This window comes from Globicephala melas, chromosome 16 (assembly GCF_963455315.2).
Source record: "Globicephala melas chromosome 16, mGloMel1.2, whole genome shotgun sequence".
Lineage (NCBI taxonomy): Eukaryota > Metazoa > Chordata > Mammalia > Artiodactyla > Delphinidae > Globicephala > Globicephala melas.
Window position 1 is genome coordinate 50,112,715 of NC_083329.1, and position 19,003 is coordinate 50,131,717.

Sequence of the window (19,003 nt, forward strand, 5' to 3'; positions counted from 1 at the left end):
AAAAAAAAAAAAAAAAAACTGGAAAGAAACAAAATGGACATCAGGAATAAAATGGAGAAAGAAATTGTTCACAGAATTGGACAGTGCAAAAATGAAAATTAATGAAGCAGAACTAAACGTAAATATGAAAGAACCTTAAAGAAAATGCTGAATGGAAGAAGCAATTCACAGAGAAATACTTACAGTATAATTTCATTTATATAAAGTTCTAAAAGAGGCAAAAATAATATTCATGAGGACACAAAGAGAGACAGTTAAAAATTAACAGAAAAAGCAAGGGAAATACTAGATTCTGGAAAGGGAAGGCACTACAATCAGGAAGGATCACATAGGGAGCTTCCTAATGTCTCGTTTCTTAACCTGGGTGGTGAGTACAAACCTGTTTCACATTATTCATTAAGGTGTACCCTTATGTTGTATATGCTCTTCTTATGTATATTTCATAAACTTATTTCTCCTGGAATGAAGAGAAAAGTCTGGGGATAGAGAAGCATAAGTTCCCTGACTTTTCTATAGTTCTCTGCCACCAAGTGGCAATCATTCAGCAGCTCCTCAACTCCTAGTGCACCCTCCCAGGATGCTGCTGCTGTAAATATTTCATCCACCTGCCACTGCACCCATGCATCCACTCGCCCCCATACAGAGACAGAGAGATAGAGACACAGGAACAGAGAGAAAGAGTCAGAGGCAGAGACAGGCAGACAGACAAAAGAATTATGTGAGGGACAAGTTACTGGTTTTATTCTCAACACTGGAGCTGAGAGGAAATAATAAAACAAAACATTTGTATATCATACTTGACAGTTCATAAAACACTACTATATACCCCTTTATTTTTATCCCCCAAAAAAGGTAGACAGGGTATGAATCATCAGGATCAAATATTTTGCAATCCCAAAGAAAAATGTCAGAAAAAGATACCATCATATTCTTCCCATTACTCCACCTTAGATATTTCATTTCTCACTCCAAGGTCAGAAGAGATGCTCAATGTGATAATACGATAAAAGCATACAGGAAAAATAAATGAGAGTGAAGAAAATGGATGAGTATAACCACTCTGGAAAACCGTTTTACAGTATCTACTAAAGCTGATTCCACTCACAGGTATATACCAAACAAAAATGCACACGTATGTTCACCAAAAGACATATACCAGAATAATGTAGCAGCTCTATTCATAATAGCCAAAAACTGCCTAAGTGCCTATCAACTGTAGAACAAATGAAATAAATTGTGGTATATTCACATCATGTAATACTCTATAGCAATAAGAACAAATGAAAAAAATGAAATAATTCACAAATATAATATTGAGCAAAAGGAGCCACACACAAAAAGGAAATATAATGCATTCCCTTCATTTATGTAAAGTTCAAACACAGGCAAACTCATCTATGTTTTCAGAAATCAGATAGTCACCACTAGAAATGCAGGTTAATGACTGAAAGAGGCTTCTGTTCTGGGGTCCTGGTAATGTTCTTTTTCTTGCTGGGTGCTGAGTCCATGGGTATTTTCAGTTTGTGAAAACTGACTGAGATAGACATTTATGAATTGTACCCTTCTCTATGTGCATATTATGCTTCAAGTGGTTGAAACAGGAAGTACACAATTAAAGTAAGGAAATAAGACACCACTAAAAATGTTTTTATTCTGTATGTGCCCTTGTCTTCAGATCAGGATCAAAAGTTCTTATTTAAAATTCTCTAAATTAGGTAATACAATATGAGAAGTATTATGCTAAAATATTTCAAAAGCCTTGGGTTTAAAATACATTCTGCATTAGTATGCAACCAGGTGACCTTGAGAAACACAATAAATCTGGGAGTCTCAGTTTTCTGACCATTAAAATAGGATCACTGCCATCCTCCCTATCCCACAGTTACTGAGAAAGAAAATAAAGTTCACAAAGGCGCTGTTTAAATTGTGAAGTACCCTTGAGTTGCATTAACAAAAACAAAAAATAGATCAAGACTAAACACAATTGTTTACAATTTTTAAATTTTATTTGTGTGCACTGAGAACTTTGTTCAAGTGAACTCTTAAACACAGAGGCCTATTTAATAAACCATTGTTCTGGGTTTGGCTGAAGGGATGCAAGGCGATGGTGAGGAGAGTGCTAGAGGCTGCCTTCACACTCTCCTCTTCCTGTTGTACCCCAGGGTATCTCCTAGAATGCCACTGTGTGCAGCAGGCCTTGGAGTCCATATAGACTGGGGTAAAAACTCCGGTTTTATCAATAATTAGCTCTCTGAGTCTCAACTTCTTCAACTGTGAGATGAAACCAATATCACCCACTTTTCAAGAACTAGAGATAATATACATTACAGAACCTAGAAGAATGCCCAGTATGAAATGTATGACCACTACATAAAATTTTTACATACAACTCTGTAAGACATACAGGAAAGAGAAGACTTTTTAAAAACTTTAAGCTAAAACCTGGATGTCCTCAACAGCCGCCTAAATATTATGAGTTAAGTCACTCTCTCTGCTATTCATTTTCCACAGATCCCTTCAAGTAATATTTTTAAAATACCAATTTGGCCATGTCACTAATCCCAGCTTATTACTGCCTACAGAATAATGCCCAAGCTCCTTCTGTGGTACACAGACCCTTTACAATCTGCCCTGAGCCTATTTATCATTCCTGCCTCTTCCCTAATACTCTACATTTTAACCATATCCAATTTATAACTAATCTTTAAGTAGGACACATACTTTTTCAATAGCCTTTTATTTTTTCCAAAACAGTAAATATATATTGCAGAAAATCAGGAATTAGAAAATGTAAATTAAAAAAAAGAGATCACATTCTCACCACCCAGGTATCATCACTTACCGCCTTAGTGCATATCCTTCTGGAGATATAAGTATACAGATATACAGAGATAAAGATACATGATCTTAATGCACATACTGTTTTATAACCTGCTTTTCTTCAGTCAACAATCTTTCCATTTCAGTAAAATTCCACCTCATCTAATACATAGGCCATAGTCAAATTTCTCCAACTGACCCAAAATGTCCTCTATAGTTATCTGTCCAACCAGTATCCAATTCATAATTTCACATTGCATCTAGCTGTCTCTTAAATTCCTTTTAAGGTAGCACTGTCACCTCCCTGTACTAAATTTTTAGGACACTAATAAGCTGAAGTGACGTCACTAGCTTTCCTACAGAATTTCCAACCATTTGAATTTCTTTGGTTCCTTCCTTCTTTAATCTTCTATCATTTGTTTCTCCTATAAAAAGGAAGCTGTAAATAATGACTTGAGGAATTAAAATTAAATATTTTTGCCTAGAATATATTAAACATAATGCTGTGTATCACATGAGAAGATACACACTATCTGGTTAACGCAACTCAGTAGTGATGGGAAAACTAATCACTGGATTGGGGTGATGGCAATTTGATCTCTCCAATGAACACTTATGTGTTTTTCTCTTGCAACCATAAAGTAAGTTATACAACGTTACTTTGGCACTATATGAATTGTCTGGGAAAGCATCACTCTTTCACCTAATGCTTGTAACAATAATAATCTCCGCATAAATTTCATTTATGGAATTTCATTAGGGTTTGTAAAATGATGTTTCTCTAATTGTATCACACGTTCTACATTCATTTGCTGGCACTCTTCAGCAGAGATGAATTATCTTTCATGAAGGATCTCTTTAGTTACTGAAATATATATCCTACTATAAATGTAGCGTAAGTGCTTAATGATTTCCCATTAATAAACTTTTTTAGAGTAAGAAGTTGTATTAATAGTCACCTCAAAGTGTACCAAGTGAGCCCTGATTTTTCTGGTTTTCTCCTTGTTGAGTATCTTAGTACTTGTGGGTTTTCCCTCAGTCAATGCAGCTCCTAAGAACTTATGCCTTTGCACGTGCCAACTCCACTGATCTCCCCAGAATTCTTCACCTGATACACTCAATTTTCAGGAAGCAAAATATCAATGTCTCTAAAATGGCATACGGTGAATCTCTTCATCTCCATTCCCAGGGCATTTTCTCTATTGCATACTACATAAATATACCTCTGATATAACATTTGGTTGCACATCTTTTTCATTCCCTTCATGTCTCTTTTACAGGTAAGGACAGTATCTTACACCAGTGTTATTCACAGTTTGATTTCCAGAACAGTTCTGGTCCACAAACTGTTTCCTGTCTATGACACAGTAAAAAGCTTGGACCAGAATATAAATCAAGTAGTCAGTAAACATACTGTTTAATTTGGCTCAATTTTTTTCCCTGGTAGCAAGAATTTGTGGAAGAAGGATGAAATGTGTTGATGTCTATTCTGGCAAGAGCTACTTTAACTCTAGTGGACCAGGAACAGAAACTTCATGTACAAGTTACTTTGAATAGCACTGCTAATCATCAATTTACCGTTACTACCAGAAACACAAAAGGAATATAAACAACTGCTGGTAGAGAAAGAAGGCAGTGTAGCAGGAGTGGGGACCATGGGCATGTCAAGATATCCCTTCTAAGGTAAAGTATAAACTGTTGAATCTGGATCTTCTTACAACCAAAAAAAAGATGTACAATGTCTAGTGGACCTCTTTGGATTTTGAATACAATATATTCTTCATTTGGATGTGTTATTTCAGCTCATTTACCAAGTGACTGGAATAGCTGCTAGTTTTGAGTAGGGCCCAGAAGACTCTGCAACAGGTCCAGGCTGCTGTGCAAGCTGCTCTGCCACTTGGGTCACATGATCCAGCCGATCCCCTGGTATTGAAGTGACAGTGGCAGATATGGATGCTGTTTGGAGACTTTAGCAGGCCTCCACTGGTGACTCTCACTGTAGGCCCTTAGGATTGTGGAGCAAAATCCATCCATCCTCTGCAAATAACTACTCTCCTTTTGAGAAACAGCTCTTGTTCTGCTACTGGATCTCAACAGTGACTAAATGTTTAACCTTGAGCCACCAAGTTACCATGCTACCTGAGCTGCCCATCATGAACTAGTATCATCTGACACACAAAGCCATGAAGTTGCGTGTGTACAGCAATATTCCATCATCAAATGGAAGTGGTATATATGTGGATCAGTCCCAAGCAGACCCGGATGATACAAGTAAGTTACATGAAAAAGTGGCCCAAACGCCCATGATCCCTACTCCTGCTACAGCCTTTCTCTCTCAGCCTGTACTATGGCCTCATGGGGAATTCCCTATAACCAGTTGATAGAGGAAGAGAAGACTCAGGTCTGGTTTACAGACAGTTCTGTACAACATGCAGACAACAGCTGAAAGTGGACAGCTAAAACACTACAGTCCCTTTCTGGGACATCCCAGAAAGACAGTGGTAAAGGAAAATCCTCCCAGTGGGCAACTTCAAGCAGTAAATCTAGTTGTTCACTTTGCTTAGAAGGAAAAATGGTACAGTTATATACCAATTCATGGGCTGTGACCAATGGTTTGACAGGTCAGGAGTTGGAAGTAATATAAGTGAAAAATTGGTGACAAGGAAATCTGGGGAAGATATATATGTGGATAGACATCTCTGAATAGGTAAAAAATATGAAGGTATTTGTGTCTCATGTAAATGCTCACCAAAGGGTGACCTCAGTAGAGGAGGATTTTAATAATCAAGTGGATAGGATGACCCACTCTGTGGATACCAGTCAGCCTCTTTCCCAGCCACCCCTATTATCATCCAATAGGCTCATGAACAAAACAGCCACAGTGGCAGGGATGGAGATTATGCATGGACTCAGCAACATGGCTCACCTGGCTACAGTCACTGCTTAGTGCCTTACCTGCCAGCAGCAGATCAACACTGAGCCCCTGATATGGCACCATCCCCTGGATGATCGGCCAGCTATCTGGTAGCAGGTTGATTACACTGGACCACTTCCATTACGGAAGCAGTGTTTTGTCCTTATTGTCCTTACTTTGGATATGATTCACTTCCCACACTCGCAATGCTTCTGCCAAAACTACCATCAATGTGGACTTATAGAATGCCTCCCGAATGTGGGTGGGCCTTATCCAATCTGCTGAGGGACTGAGTAGAAGAAAAGGTGGAGTGAGGGAGAATTCACATTCTCTCCATCTGACTGTCTTTGAGCTGGGACACTGGCTTTTGGATTCTGAACTTACACCATTGACTCTCCTGGTTCTTAGGTCTTCAGAATCAGTCTAGAACTTTATCATCAGTCTCCTGGGTTTCCAGCCTAACAACTACAGATCTTGGGATTTCTCAACCTCTATAATTATGTGGGCCAAATCCTTATAATAAACCTCTTCATATATTACATGTGTGTGTGCATGTAGATAGATGAATACACACACACACACACACACACACACACACACACACACACACACACACACTATTGGTTCTTTTTTCTCTGGAGAACCCAGACTAACACAAAAGCAATTCCTTCAGACTGGTAATAGATACTAAAGGGAACTACAAAATGCAAAGGTGACTTCTACCTTTACTCCAAGCAAAAAAAAAAAAAAATCAGAGGTTTCTTCTCTGTAGAAACTGTAGCAAAACCTAAGAAGGAAAAATCCTCCACTTAGGAAGTACTGAGGGTCCACTGACATCCATCCATCACTGTAAAATGAAGCCAGCCAGTTGACAAGCCCAGCCCATGTATAAAGAGTCCTGAACCAACTTTTTCCCCCCTCACTGTTAAATATTAATAAACAAAGAATCATTAGACATCTAAAGAAATATTCCAAAAGAGAAACTAAAATAAACACAAAGAACAAAATGACCATTTAGAAAGAGATAATAATGTAGGGAACCTGAGAAATCTTAACAAAAAAGAACAGAAACAAGCTACTTAATATAGTTTACTGACAAAATAAGAACTGAGATATGAATAAGGAAAGATATACAATAAAGAGTTCTTGGAAACTGGAAATACAATTGCCAAGATAATTCAACAGAAACAGGGAGCTGGAATATGAAGTTGAGGAAATATACCAGAAACATAATCAAACTCAAAGAAAAGGAAAATATGCAAGAAAAAAGACTGAAAATTCGTAAGTTCTAGTTTTGAGTACCAAGAATTCCAGAAAGAAACAGAAAACAGGGTAAAGAAAATAATCATAGAAATGACTTAAGAAAATTTCACACTACATGAATCTTCAAAAGCTCACTAATTACCCATACATTAAGTGGAAAACAAACAAAAAAATCCCAGGATATCACTGTGAAACTGCAGAATGCCATAAATAAAAGACTAAAAATCTCCCAGAGAGATTAAAAACAGACAAAACAAAATGTAAAATGGATTAGAATGTAGTAGACTTTTCTCAGTGGCTAAACTGGATCTTAGAAAAGCAATGCCTTCAAATTTCTAAGGAAAAACTCACTTCTATCCCAGCCACACTACTCCATCCCTGCCAAACTATCAGTATCAATTAAATGTGAGAGTAGATAAAAAGAGATTTTCAGTGACACATTAATTTAAAAAAATTTCCCACCCATTTGCCCTCTCTTAGGAAGTAAATTAAGGATATACGCCAGCTAAATAAGGGAGTAAACTAAGAAAAAAGAAGATATGTTATCCAGGAAATAACGGTTGAAATCCCAGAATATGACAAAAGAAGTCCCTGTATGATAGTTCTAAAGAAGCTTCAGATAGTAACCTGTTCAGATTAGAAAAGGCTGACTGAAGTGGGGAGAGGGACAGAAATACTGTTTTTTCATTAAGCCTCTCTATACTATGTGATTTTTTTAAGCCACGTATATGTATTACACTGAAGTTTTTAAAATTTAGTAACATTAAATTTTAATGTTACTAAATTAAAATTTAGTAACATTAAGAGGCAATTGGACTTTCCTGGTGGCGCAGTGGTTGAGAATCCGCCTGCCAATGCAGGGGACACGGGTTCAAGTCCTGGCCCAGGAAGATCCCACATGCCGCGGAGCAACTAAGCCCATGTGCAACAGCTGCTGAGCCTGCGCTATGGAGCCCGTGAGCCACAACTACTGAAGCCCATGCGCCTAGAGCCTGTGCCCCACACCAAAGAGAAGCCACCGCAATGAGAAGCCCACACACCGCCATGAGGAGTAGCCCCCGCTCGCCACAACTAGAGGAAGCCTGTGCACAGCAACAAAGACCCAATGCAGCCAAAAAATAAAAGAGGCAATTATACAAAATATTGGACTAATTCAGCTTTTAACTTCTATTAGCATTTTGGGAAACTTTAAAGATGTCTTAAAAAGACAGTTTTCTTCTCATAATTTGTTTTCACTGCGTGAACAAAGGATAAAGTCAATCTGATCAATGTGTACGATCTAAAATTTCAGAGGCCATAATGACAGAAAAGAGCCATTAAGATATTCACAGTTTTTCATGAAGTGTCTCAAAGAACAGTCTTCTATTTTTATGGTACCTATGGTTGGTTACCAATTCACCTATTCTTTCCTGAATTATGCTACTTTACTCATTATTAGAGGTGGCCTGGTCTTAATTAGATGATATTCAATCATGCTTCATGTTTCAGGGCAATACACCCAGACACAAAAGAGGCTATGTGGTAAAGCTAGTACAATGACTAACTCCAAGTAGATATTTAACATATTTTAGCTATTTACCACCTTTTCTACCTTCTCTTTCCTTTGTCTCTGAAGCTCCTGACAGAAAATCGTCTCCCGGAACCAGCAAGAAGAGAAATACTACGAAGAGAATCTATATCCTAGTTACAGTTAAACTAAGTTGTAAGCTTTATGTATGGGTGTTTCAATCACTGAATCTCTTTCTGCCTCAAGAGGAGTACAAGAACCTCAGATCCGGAAAGGATCCTCCACTTTCTTGCTCCCGGCCTTAGCACAGAAAAGTGTCTTTTCAAAAGGTAGTTAAATATCTACCTTTTTGAATGGAGAAGAATAGGGACTTCCCTGGTAGCACAGTGGTTAAAAATCCGCCTGTTGGCGCAGGGGACACGGTTTGATCCCTGATCCAGGAGGATCCCACATACTGTGGAGCAAGTAAGCCCATGCACCACAACTACTGAGCCTGCACTCTAGAGCCTGTAAGCCACAACTGCTGAAGCCCGCACGCCTATAGTCCATGCTGCGCAACAAGAGAAGCCACCGCAATGAGGCCCGCACACCGCAACAAAGAGTAACCCCCACTCACTGCAACTAAAGAAAGCCCGCACGCAGCAACAAAGACCCAACACAGCCAAAAATATAAATAAATAACTTTTTTTTAAAAAAAGAATGGAGCAAAAAATAAATAAAGAAATAAAGAATGGAGAATAGTCCAGAGAATCCACAATCAAGTAATATAAAACAATTTACATGACTAACAGGATATTCACACTAATTGTAGTTATTAACAGAGGAGCCACAGTTCACTTCAAATAGCCTTTACTGAGTATCTATCTTGATGGCCGCCAGATGGTTTTGATGGCCGCCAGATGGTTTTGATGGCCACCGGAAATTCTAAGACTTGGTCCCTGATCATAAGAAGTTAGAATATACAATCCTGAGGAAGGTAACTCAGAATGTAAACTGAGAAGAAAATCCAGACTGTTCTTTCTCAACGATAATTTTAAGTTAAACTTGCCCAGTCTACAAAATACAAATATAGATTTAAAACTAAACAAAATATATTCCCAATTTAAAATTAGTATTTTATTCCTTAGCTTTCTGCTTTGCATTGGACTTTGTATGTGCTCTGTTCAAACAAAGAAAGTGCTATTGAATCAGAAGCCAGGTTCTACCATCAGCTCACCATGTGTCTTCGGACAACCATATCATCTAGCTTTTCTCCAAAAAAAAATGAAAAGACTGGGGATGATTAAACTTGAAGGTTTCAAATAAAAGTGAAATTATATGATTATGTACATTGCTATTCCTTATTTCTCACTTAGCTGAAATTATAGTAGCAGCCACTGAGGACTGAACACCTACTATGTTTCATGTATTAAATCACTCAATTTACAACTACTAACTCTAACTCTCTCAACAAACTTACAATGTAGGTACTATAAAAACGAGGAAACAAGCAGAGAGTTTACCAAATATCACATAGCTCATAAATGCTGGGGACTGTATTGAGACCACCATGCAAAATCACACATTTTTTTCCTCTCAGAGAAGTTCCTATTATGTACTATTTAAACCATTATTTCTCCACAAATCTAAGTAGACATTAGAAATTCAACTATACTTTAAAAAAAAGTAAAGTCAATCCATTTTGCAATTCAAAATATCAGAGCTGAAAATGTTCACTACATACTAACCTGATGCAGCAGCCGTTTCAGTTTGAGTAACTGAGTTTTTACAGCGGTGCAATCCTGAACCATGTGCCGGAGGGTCATCTCATCCAGTATCACTGTATTTTCTGGTACATCTACAAACATCTTCTGAGCCTGGAAAAAGGGGGTCCCTCCATAGCTTTCAAAATGGCCCAAAGGAGATTCTCTATAGGGAGAGCCTCTGGAAGGGCAGGGGAAGAAGTTGGAGGGAAAAGATATACAATATAATTTCAGAAAGAAATAAAGGTTATAAAATTATTACAGTGATTATTATAAATCATTTATCATTATCACAAAACCTTTGACTTTTACTCACTTCAGATACTGAATTTGTTTCCACTGAAAAGTTCAATCAATCCTAGTTGTCATTAACACAATTATCATCTGCACTCCCTCCTCTTGTGTATTTTACACATTGGTTAAGTAAATCTTATTCCTTAGGAACTAGAGTAGAAACAAAAACCTCTGAGGAAAGGCCTTGCCTGGAAAAAATTATACTTATTTTACTTTTCTGCACTGATAGTCTGATCTTTAGCTTCTAATTTTAATTACCCTCTTAAACTTCACATCTTTTTTAGCTGCATCACTATTCTACCCTCATTAATTCCCAGTTTGGACACACCCCTGGACTCCTATGTCCTCAAAGTGCCAGAAGACAGTTAAGACAGATACACTGTTATTCTTTTGTTTTTACATTGTTGATAAACCATCTTTTCCAATAAAGATTAAACAAGGTTTTATAAAAGTCTTTTACATACCACATATTTCCTAATTTTAAACTGCCTTAAAAAAAATTCTACTCTAAAAGAATTTAAGCTTCCCTTTAGTTTCATGCAATAACATACATGCTGAATAAGAGGGGAAAAAAACAACACAACTAGGGATAATGTGTTTCACGGACGTGAAAAACACAATGTTTTAACCGGAAGTCATAGCTATAGCAATTTAAAAATTACTGCATTCACATTACACATAATTCCAGGTGGTTTTTAAGACAATAACTTGTTATATGTGTGAAATCTCAACATTTAAAGTAATACATTGAAAAAGTATTCTCTCCAATATAACGGCTACATTAATATATTAGGATTAAAGTTAAATTCATGGATGCATTAAATTTCAAAAGTAGAAATACAGTTTCTATTAAATTTTCTAGCTTTTAACAAATATTCCCAAATCTCTAAATTCTCAAATATTCAATATGAGCTTGGTTTTCATAAGATTATTTTTCTCTGAAGCTACTTCTCATACTTGATTTCAGGCCTGATTTTTCTTTTAACCAAAGAAGAGATTTTTAAGAACCTTTAAATTGCTGATCCATAGATAAGAATTAATTGTTTTATTTTTACAGATTCAAAATATAGTTGAATTATTGAATTTCAAGTACTGATCAATTATTAGTAAGAATTTATCATCCATAACTGAATAGAGAAGCTATACACAAAGTGATGAAAAAATTTTTAAATAGTAAGACAAAAAGATAGAACCACCTGGCAAATGAATAGTAGAGACAAGAGTTATGGTTCTGGAGAAAAAGCTGACATAGACATACTTTGGGAAATTTTCTTGGGTAGGAAAGAAGCTGGGATGAACTATAAAGTGTGAGGTTTGAGTTGGACTGAAATGAAAGGTAAAGTTTTCTAGAAAAAGAAAATGAAAATAAATGGCACAAAAGTGCATGTTTTTCAGGGACAAGGAGACTCTTATACATGGCTTATGAGACTACAGACAGCCTAAATACAATTTATTCTTCAACTTCATCCCTCAATATACCTGCCTCCCTCAGACTGACTTCTTAATCCATAGCCAATTTCCTGAGACTGCCAAAGCACACGACAATCGCCCTCATCTCCAAACCCATGTCCTCAACCTCTCTGTACTCTTGGCCAATCTACCCATTCTGCCCTCCACTGCACACTTGATCTGGAGAATGAAAACTCCTCTTCAATTTAAATTAGTTAGCTCTTCCTCAGGGAAAGCTTCCTTAATCCCCTAAAACAGCACTTGGTACTTCCACAGGTGTCCTTATAGAGCCCTCTGCTGGACTCCATCACAGTACTTGCCACAATACATTGCATTCATTTGCAATCCATGCCGAATGACAAACTCCATGAAGACACAGACTGTGTCTTCTTTTTTCTGTCAGAAACGACTTTTTGTTTGTTTATTTTTGTTGTTGTTTTTATTGAATGAGTAACAAGTATGAATTTTAACCACTAGGTTGGTTTTTCTTTTTAAGCTTCCGTCTCTGAGATTCTAAAATTCTTTAGCTGTGACATGAAAAAGCACTACTTTAAAATTATAATCTGTAAGCAGTCATGTTAAAAAAGTTCCAGATAATAATCAAATTAAGATTACTTTTTATTTTACCAGGTAAGTAAGAGAAAAAGCAGAGAGGAAAGAGACTGAAGAAAACTGGTCTGTAGTCTACAGCATGAGAATCAGGAATACAATAATGGCTTATATTAGGTTTAGGCATAAATATGAACCACATGCAAGAGACTAACGAATTAAAAACATTTCAAAGGAAGTGTCAACAGGCCTTGATCACTAACTGAATATGGGGACAAAGAACTGGCATCTAGAAAAGCCACAATAGTATAAAAGAGACAGCTCTGGCCTAGGATTGAAGTTTATATCTTGGCTGACAGTAACTAGCTATTAAAAATACTTAATATCGGGCTTCCCTGGTGGCGCAGTGGTTGAGAGTCCGCCTGCCGATGCAGGGGACGCGGGTTCGTGCCCTGGTCCGGGAGGATCCCACATGCCGCGGAGAGGCTGGGCCCGTGAGCCATGGCCGCTGAGCCTGCGCGTCTGGAGCCTGTGCTCCGCAACGGGAGAGGCCGCAGCGGTGAGAGGCCCGCGTACCGCAAAAACAAAAACAAAAACAACAACAACAAAAAAAACTTAATATCTTCGGGCCATAGGTTCTTTAGTTCTCAGTGTTGTCCACTGCCTACCAAATAAAGTTCATATGCCTTAGGCTGCATTTCAAATACCTCCACCATGAGACCCAAAACTAAACTTACATCTTCTCCTAGTCCTGATGCCCCTTAACTAGATAAAACTGTTTTATGACGCTTAACTTCTTTCACAGCATAAGTGAAAGAAATCTGCATAAATATCACCTCTAACTTGATGATAACTTGAAAACAGGGACTTATTCATTTTTATATTATTCAATTAATGCACAGATTATCTGAGCTCAAATCTCAGCTCTGTCACTCACTAGCTATGTAACACACAGGGCAAGTCACTTTATCTATGCTTCATTTTCCTGAGCTGTAAAATGGGGATAACAGTATTTATCTCATTAGGTTGGTATAAGGATTAAATGAGGTAATAATATATGTTAGAATGCTTGGAATGGTGCTTGACTTACAAATAATTGTTAAATAAAAACCAATTACTATGTATTATTATTATCAATAATTTCTAACTTCTCTATATTGAAATTTTTTTCTAACATAAATGTCAAAAGAATACTATAATGCCATATACCCCTCGCCTAGATTCAACAATTGATAAATATTGACACAATGCTTTATATCTATGTGTATATTTGTTGCTAAACCATATGACAATAAGCTGGAAATAACATAATATCTCAATGAGGGCCATTTTAAGGTTGCTGGAAAAAATGAATATAATTGAGAAGGCTCAGAGGCAGAAGAAGACAAAAATGAAACAGAAAGCAAATACATAACGGAAGTTATTTTCAGAAAGTAAAAGGACACTGTTAAAACAGGAGAAGAAACAAAATAAGATAATGAAAGATAATGAAGATTTTGAAATTTCACATTCTGAGATGATGCAGTTCACATAGGAAAACCTGAACCTGTGAAACAGAATGAGAGGTAAAAACATGAGACAAAAGAGGAATTACTGGATGGAGGTTCCTTAAAAAATTAAAATAGAACTACCATATGACCCAGAAATCCCACTACTGGGCATATACCCTGAGAAAACCATAATTCAAAAAGAGTCATGTACCACAATGTTCACTGCAGCACTATTTACAATAGCCAGGACAGGGAAGCAACCTAAGTGTCCATCAACAGATGAATAGATAAAGATGTGGCACATATATACAATGGAATATTACTCAGCCATAAAAAGAAATGAAATTTGAGTTATTTGTAGTGAGGTGGATGGACCTAGAGTCTGTCATACAGAGTGAAGTAAGTAAGAAAGAGAAAAACAAATAGCGTATGCTAACACATATATATGGAATCTTAAAAAAAAAAAAAAAAAGGTTCTGAAGAACCTGGGGGCAGGACAGGAATAAAGATGCAGCCATAGAGAATGGACTTGAGGACACGGGGAGGGGGAAGGGTAAGCTGGGACAAAGTGAGAGAGTGGCATGGACTTACATATTCTACCAAATATAAAACAGTTAGCTAGTGGGAAGCAGCCGCATAGCACAGGGAGATCAGCTCAGTGCTTTGTGACCACCTAGAGGGGTGGGACAGGGAGGGTGGGAGGGAGACACAAGAGGGAGGGGATATGGGGATATATGTATATGTATAGCTGATTCACTCTGTTATAAAGCAGAAACAAACACACCACTGTAAAGCAATTATACTCCAATAAAGATGTTAAAAAAAAAAAGGAATTACTGGAAAAATACCTCATGTTAGGTTAAGTCATAAATTTATAGTTTTGTACAAATTTTAACAATGATGGACTTCTAGTAGGGAAATTAGATCATGAAAGCAACAAAAGACTCCAAGCTGCTTTGGGCAAAACACTGGAAGGCTGGCAGTGTGTTTGCAAAGGCAGAACCTATGTGGCCAATCATAGGCCAAGACGGCTAGTGGATATGAAGAATTGAACCAATACAGGTATGGATGAAGGCAAAAATTATTTCAGTGGTTACAGAAGCATAAGAATGAAATGCCCACTATCATTAACATTATTTAACATTGTTCTATTAAGTACAGCCAATAAGGTCAACAAGAAAAACAACACGATCAGAATACTATAAAAAGGAATTTTTAAGAAATAAGCTTTTTTAAAACCAATTCAAACTTAATCCATATACAGTAGCAGCACCTGATATTCAACCCACACACCTAATAATCACATTGCTACATAATCACTTATTGCAGTTTTAAAGTAATCTCCCCAAATTATATGGCTCTATCCATATATTTATATTCTTCACCACTACTATCAGAGCTTCTTGATTACTAAGATGTGTGATTTTTGTGCAAATCTTAAGATTTGTGATTCATAGGTTAGACTGGTGAATGGAGATTGTGTGTGTGTGTGTGTGTGTAATGAGAGAGAGAGAGACAGAGAGAGATTGAGATTTTTCTTCCTTATTTATTTCCTAATCTGAGTCACAGTTTGACTTCACAAAACCTTTGTTTCTTTTCTCATCATTAATAAAAATTGTATATTAAAAGTTAAACATATGTATTTTTACCTTCTTGGTTACATTTTTTAATGCTAGATTCAACATAATCTCAATTAAAATCCCAGCAAGTTATTTTGTGGGTAGCAACAAAATGATTCTAAAGTTTATATGAAAAGGCAAAAGACCCAGAATAACCAATACAACACTGAAGAAGAAAGTCAGAATACTGACACTATCTGACTTACAGATTTACTCCATCAAGTGACAGTAATCAAGACTGTGGTACAAAAAAACAGATCAGTGGAACAGAATAGAGGGTCCAAAATACACCCATACATATGTATGGTAAAGGAGCAATGGCAATTCAAAGGAGAGAGGACAGACTTTTCCATAAATAGTACTAGAACAATTAGACATTCACACCTTCCACAAAAATTAACTAAACATGGATCAAAGACCTAAATGTAAAACGTAAAACTACAAAATAACAACGAATAAAATCCAGGTGACCTTGGCAATAAGTTTTTAGACATGACACAAAAAGTACAATACATGAAAGTAAAGATTGACTAGCTGTACTGCATAAAATTAAAAACGTCTGCTCTGTGAAAAACATCATTAGGAGAATGAAAAGGCAAACCACAGGCTGGAGAAAATATTTGTAAAATATGTATCTGATAAAGGACTGGTATCTAAAATATATAAAGAACTCTTAAAATTCAATAAGAAAACAGATAATCCAATTTAAAAATAAGCAAAAGATCTAAACAGACATGTCACTAAGAAGATACACAGATGGCAAATAAGTATAAGAAAAAATGCTCAACATCATATGATTAGAGAATTGCAAATTAAAACAACAATGAGATGTCACTACACACCTATTAGAACAGTTAAAATCCACAACACAACACCAAATGCTGACAAGGATGTGTATCAACAGGAGCTCTCACTCATTGCTGGAGGAAATGCAAAATGTACAGCCACGGCAGTTTCTTACCAAACTAAACATACCCTTACTATATGACCCTGCAATCGTGCTTCTTGGTATTTACCAAAATGAGTTGAAAACTTACCCACATAAATGTTTAGAGAAGTTTTATTCATAATTGCTATATCTGGAAGTAATCAAGAAGTCCTTCAGTAGGTGAATGGATAAACAAACTATAGTTCATCCATACAATGGACTTTTATTTAGTAAAAAGAAATCACTGTTCTTTAGTGATATAAAGCCATGGAAAGACACAGAGGAACCTTAAACACGTATGGCTACAGCCAATCTGAAAAGGCTACATTCTGTTTCCAACTATATGGCATTCTGTTTAAAAGGCAAAGCTATGGAGACAGTAAAAAGATCAGTGTTTGTCAGGAGTGTTGCCAGGGGGTAGCGATAGGGAGGAGAAGAAAGGGATGAATAGATGGAGGATGTGGGGTTTCAAGGGCAGTAGAATTATTCTGTATGATACAGTAATGGTAGATATACATCATCATGCATTTGTCAAAGTCCATAGAATGTACACACAACTTATTGGTTCAAGGCATTTAAAATGAAACCTAATATAAACTATGAATTTTAGTTAATAATAATGTATCAACATTGACTCATTAATTGTAACAAATATTCTACACTAATGCAAGATGTTAGTAATAGAGAAACTGTGCATAAGTGGTGAAGGAATATATGAGAACTCCCTGTACTTTCTGCTCAAAATTTCTGTAAACCTAAAACTGCTCTAAAAAATAAGGCAATTTAAAAAAAAATCCATGACAAAAGGAAAAGAAGGAAGTACTTACAGAATGGCAGAATAAAAGATCTCAAAAATCCACTCCTCCATAAAAGCTCTGAGAATACTGGCAAATTTGTCAAAACTTTTTCAGAGCTCTGGAATCGCTTGCAACAACTGAAGAGCACTTACTGAAAAAAACTACCTGAATCTCATGAGAAGAACAAACTCTGTGACATTTTAATTTATTCTATTTCCCTGCCTATCTTCCTAGCTCTGTGTTGGCTTGCAAAACAAAAGCTTTACAAGTACAATGGCTGTGAAATTCAGCAATCTCTAGGGGCTGGGATAGGAGGTAAACTGGGATTGGAACTCTCCAAAAAGCACCATTTCTAGAGAATTGTTACTATTTGACCTAAATGGCACCTCCCTAGAAAAGGCCCATTCTCAGCAGTTGTTTTATTTGGCCTCATTCAGGGCTCCCTCAGGGGGAACAGCCTTATCTCTAGTACATTTGTTTTAAAAAAACAAACAAAAAAAAATCAGTGGCAATTGTTTTAAACCTCAGCTGCCTAAGATGGCAATACCACTTGGAACAAACAAGAAGGTGACCAAAAAACTTAAAAGGAAAACCTGAGGAATGAGATGTACACAGGAGTCTTTGGAAAGCTCCAACATATTCCTGGGCATAGAGAAAGCCATGGAAATACCTGAGTTCTTAATCCTTCACCTTTTGCTAACCTTGAGCCTCTGAGCAAGCAGGAAATGAAGGCTAAGAAAGTGCTGCAATCTGCTTATCAGGTTGCTGAAGGCACCCCTGAACACACACACACACACAGAGCCCCTTGGCAAAAGGCTGCGAAACTTACTGGTGTAAGGCATTTAAGGAAATCGCTTTCTAATCATTAGCTCAACAAACTCCAAAATATGATATATCATAACCAAAAGAGACACATCATAGTTAAACTGTCAAAAGCCAAAGAAAAAGTGAATCCTGACACAGCAAGAAAAAAGTGATTTATGGAATTCCCTGGTGGCACAGTGGTTGATAATCTGCCTGCCAATGCAGGGGACACGGGTTCAAGCCCTGGTCTGGGGGGATCCCACATACCCCGGAGTAACTGGCCCCATGAGCCACAATTGCTGAGCCTGCGCATCTGGAGCCTGTGCTCCGCAACAAGAGAGGCCGCGATAGTGAGAGGCCCGCGAACCGTGATGAGGAGTGGCCCCTACTTGCTGCAACTAGAAAAAGCCCTCGCAGAGAAACGAAGAGCCAACACATAAATAAATAAATAAATAAATAAATAAATAAATATTTTTTTTTTAAAAAAAGGCAAAATTCCTTAAAAAAAAAAAAGAAAAAAATGATTTATTATGTAGAAGACATGCTCAATAAGATTACAAGCTGATTTTTCATCAGAAAGCATAGGGATCAAAAACGTTAAAAGAGGGGGGAATCGGGAAGATGGTGGAAGAGTAAGACGCGGGAGATCACCTTCCCCCCACAGATACACCAGAAATACATCTACACGTGGAACAATTCCTACAGAACACCTACTGAACGCTGGCAGAAGACCACAGACCTCCCAAAAGGCAAGAAACTCCCCACGTAACTAGGTAGCGCAAAAGAAAAAAGAATAAACAGAGACAAAAGAATAGGGACGGGAACTG

General features: G+C 37.1%; 1 protein-coding gene across 8 annotated transcripts in view; it reads right to left on the minus strand.

Moving 5' to 3' along the window:
- CCSER2 (coiled-coil serine rich protein 2) overlaps positions 1-19,003 on the minus strand; it is a 162,786-nt gene that overhangs the window by 52,214 nt on the left and 91,569 nt on the right. For all 8 annotated transcript variants that reach the window (XM_060286121.1, XM_030862786.2, XM_060286119.1 and 5 more), the window contains one exon: positions 10,232-10,427. In XM_060286121.1, the coding sequence (XP_060142104.1) occupies positions 10,232-10,427 (196 nt within the window). The remainder of the gene's footprint in view (positions 1-10,231; positions 10,428-19,003) is intronic.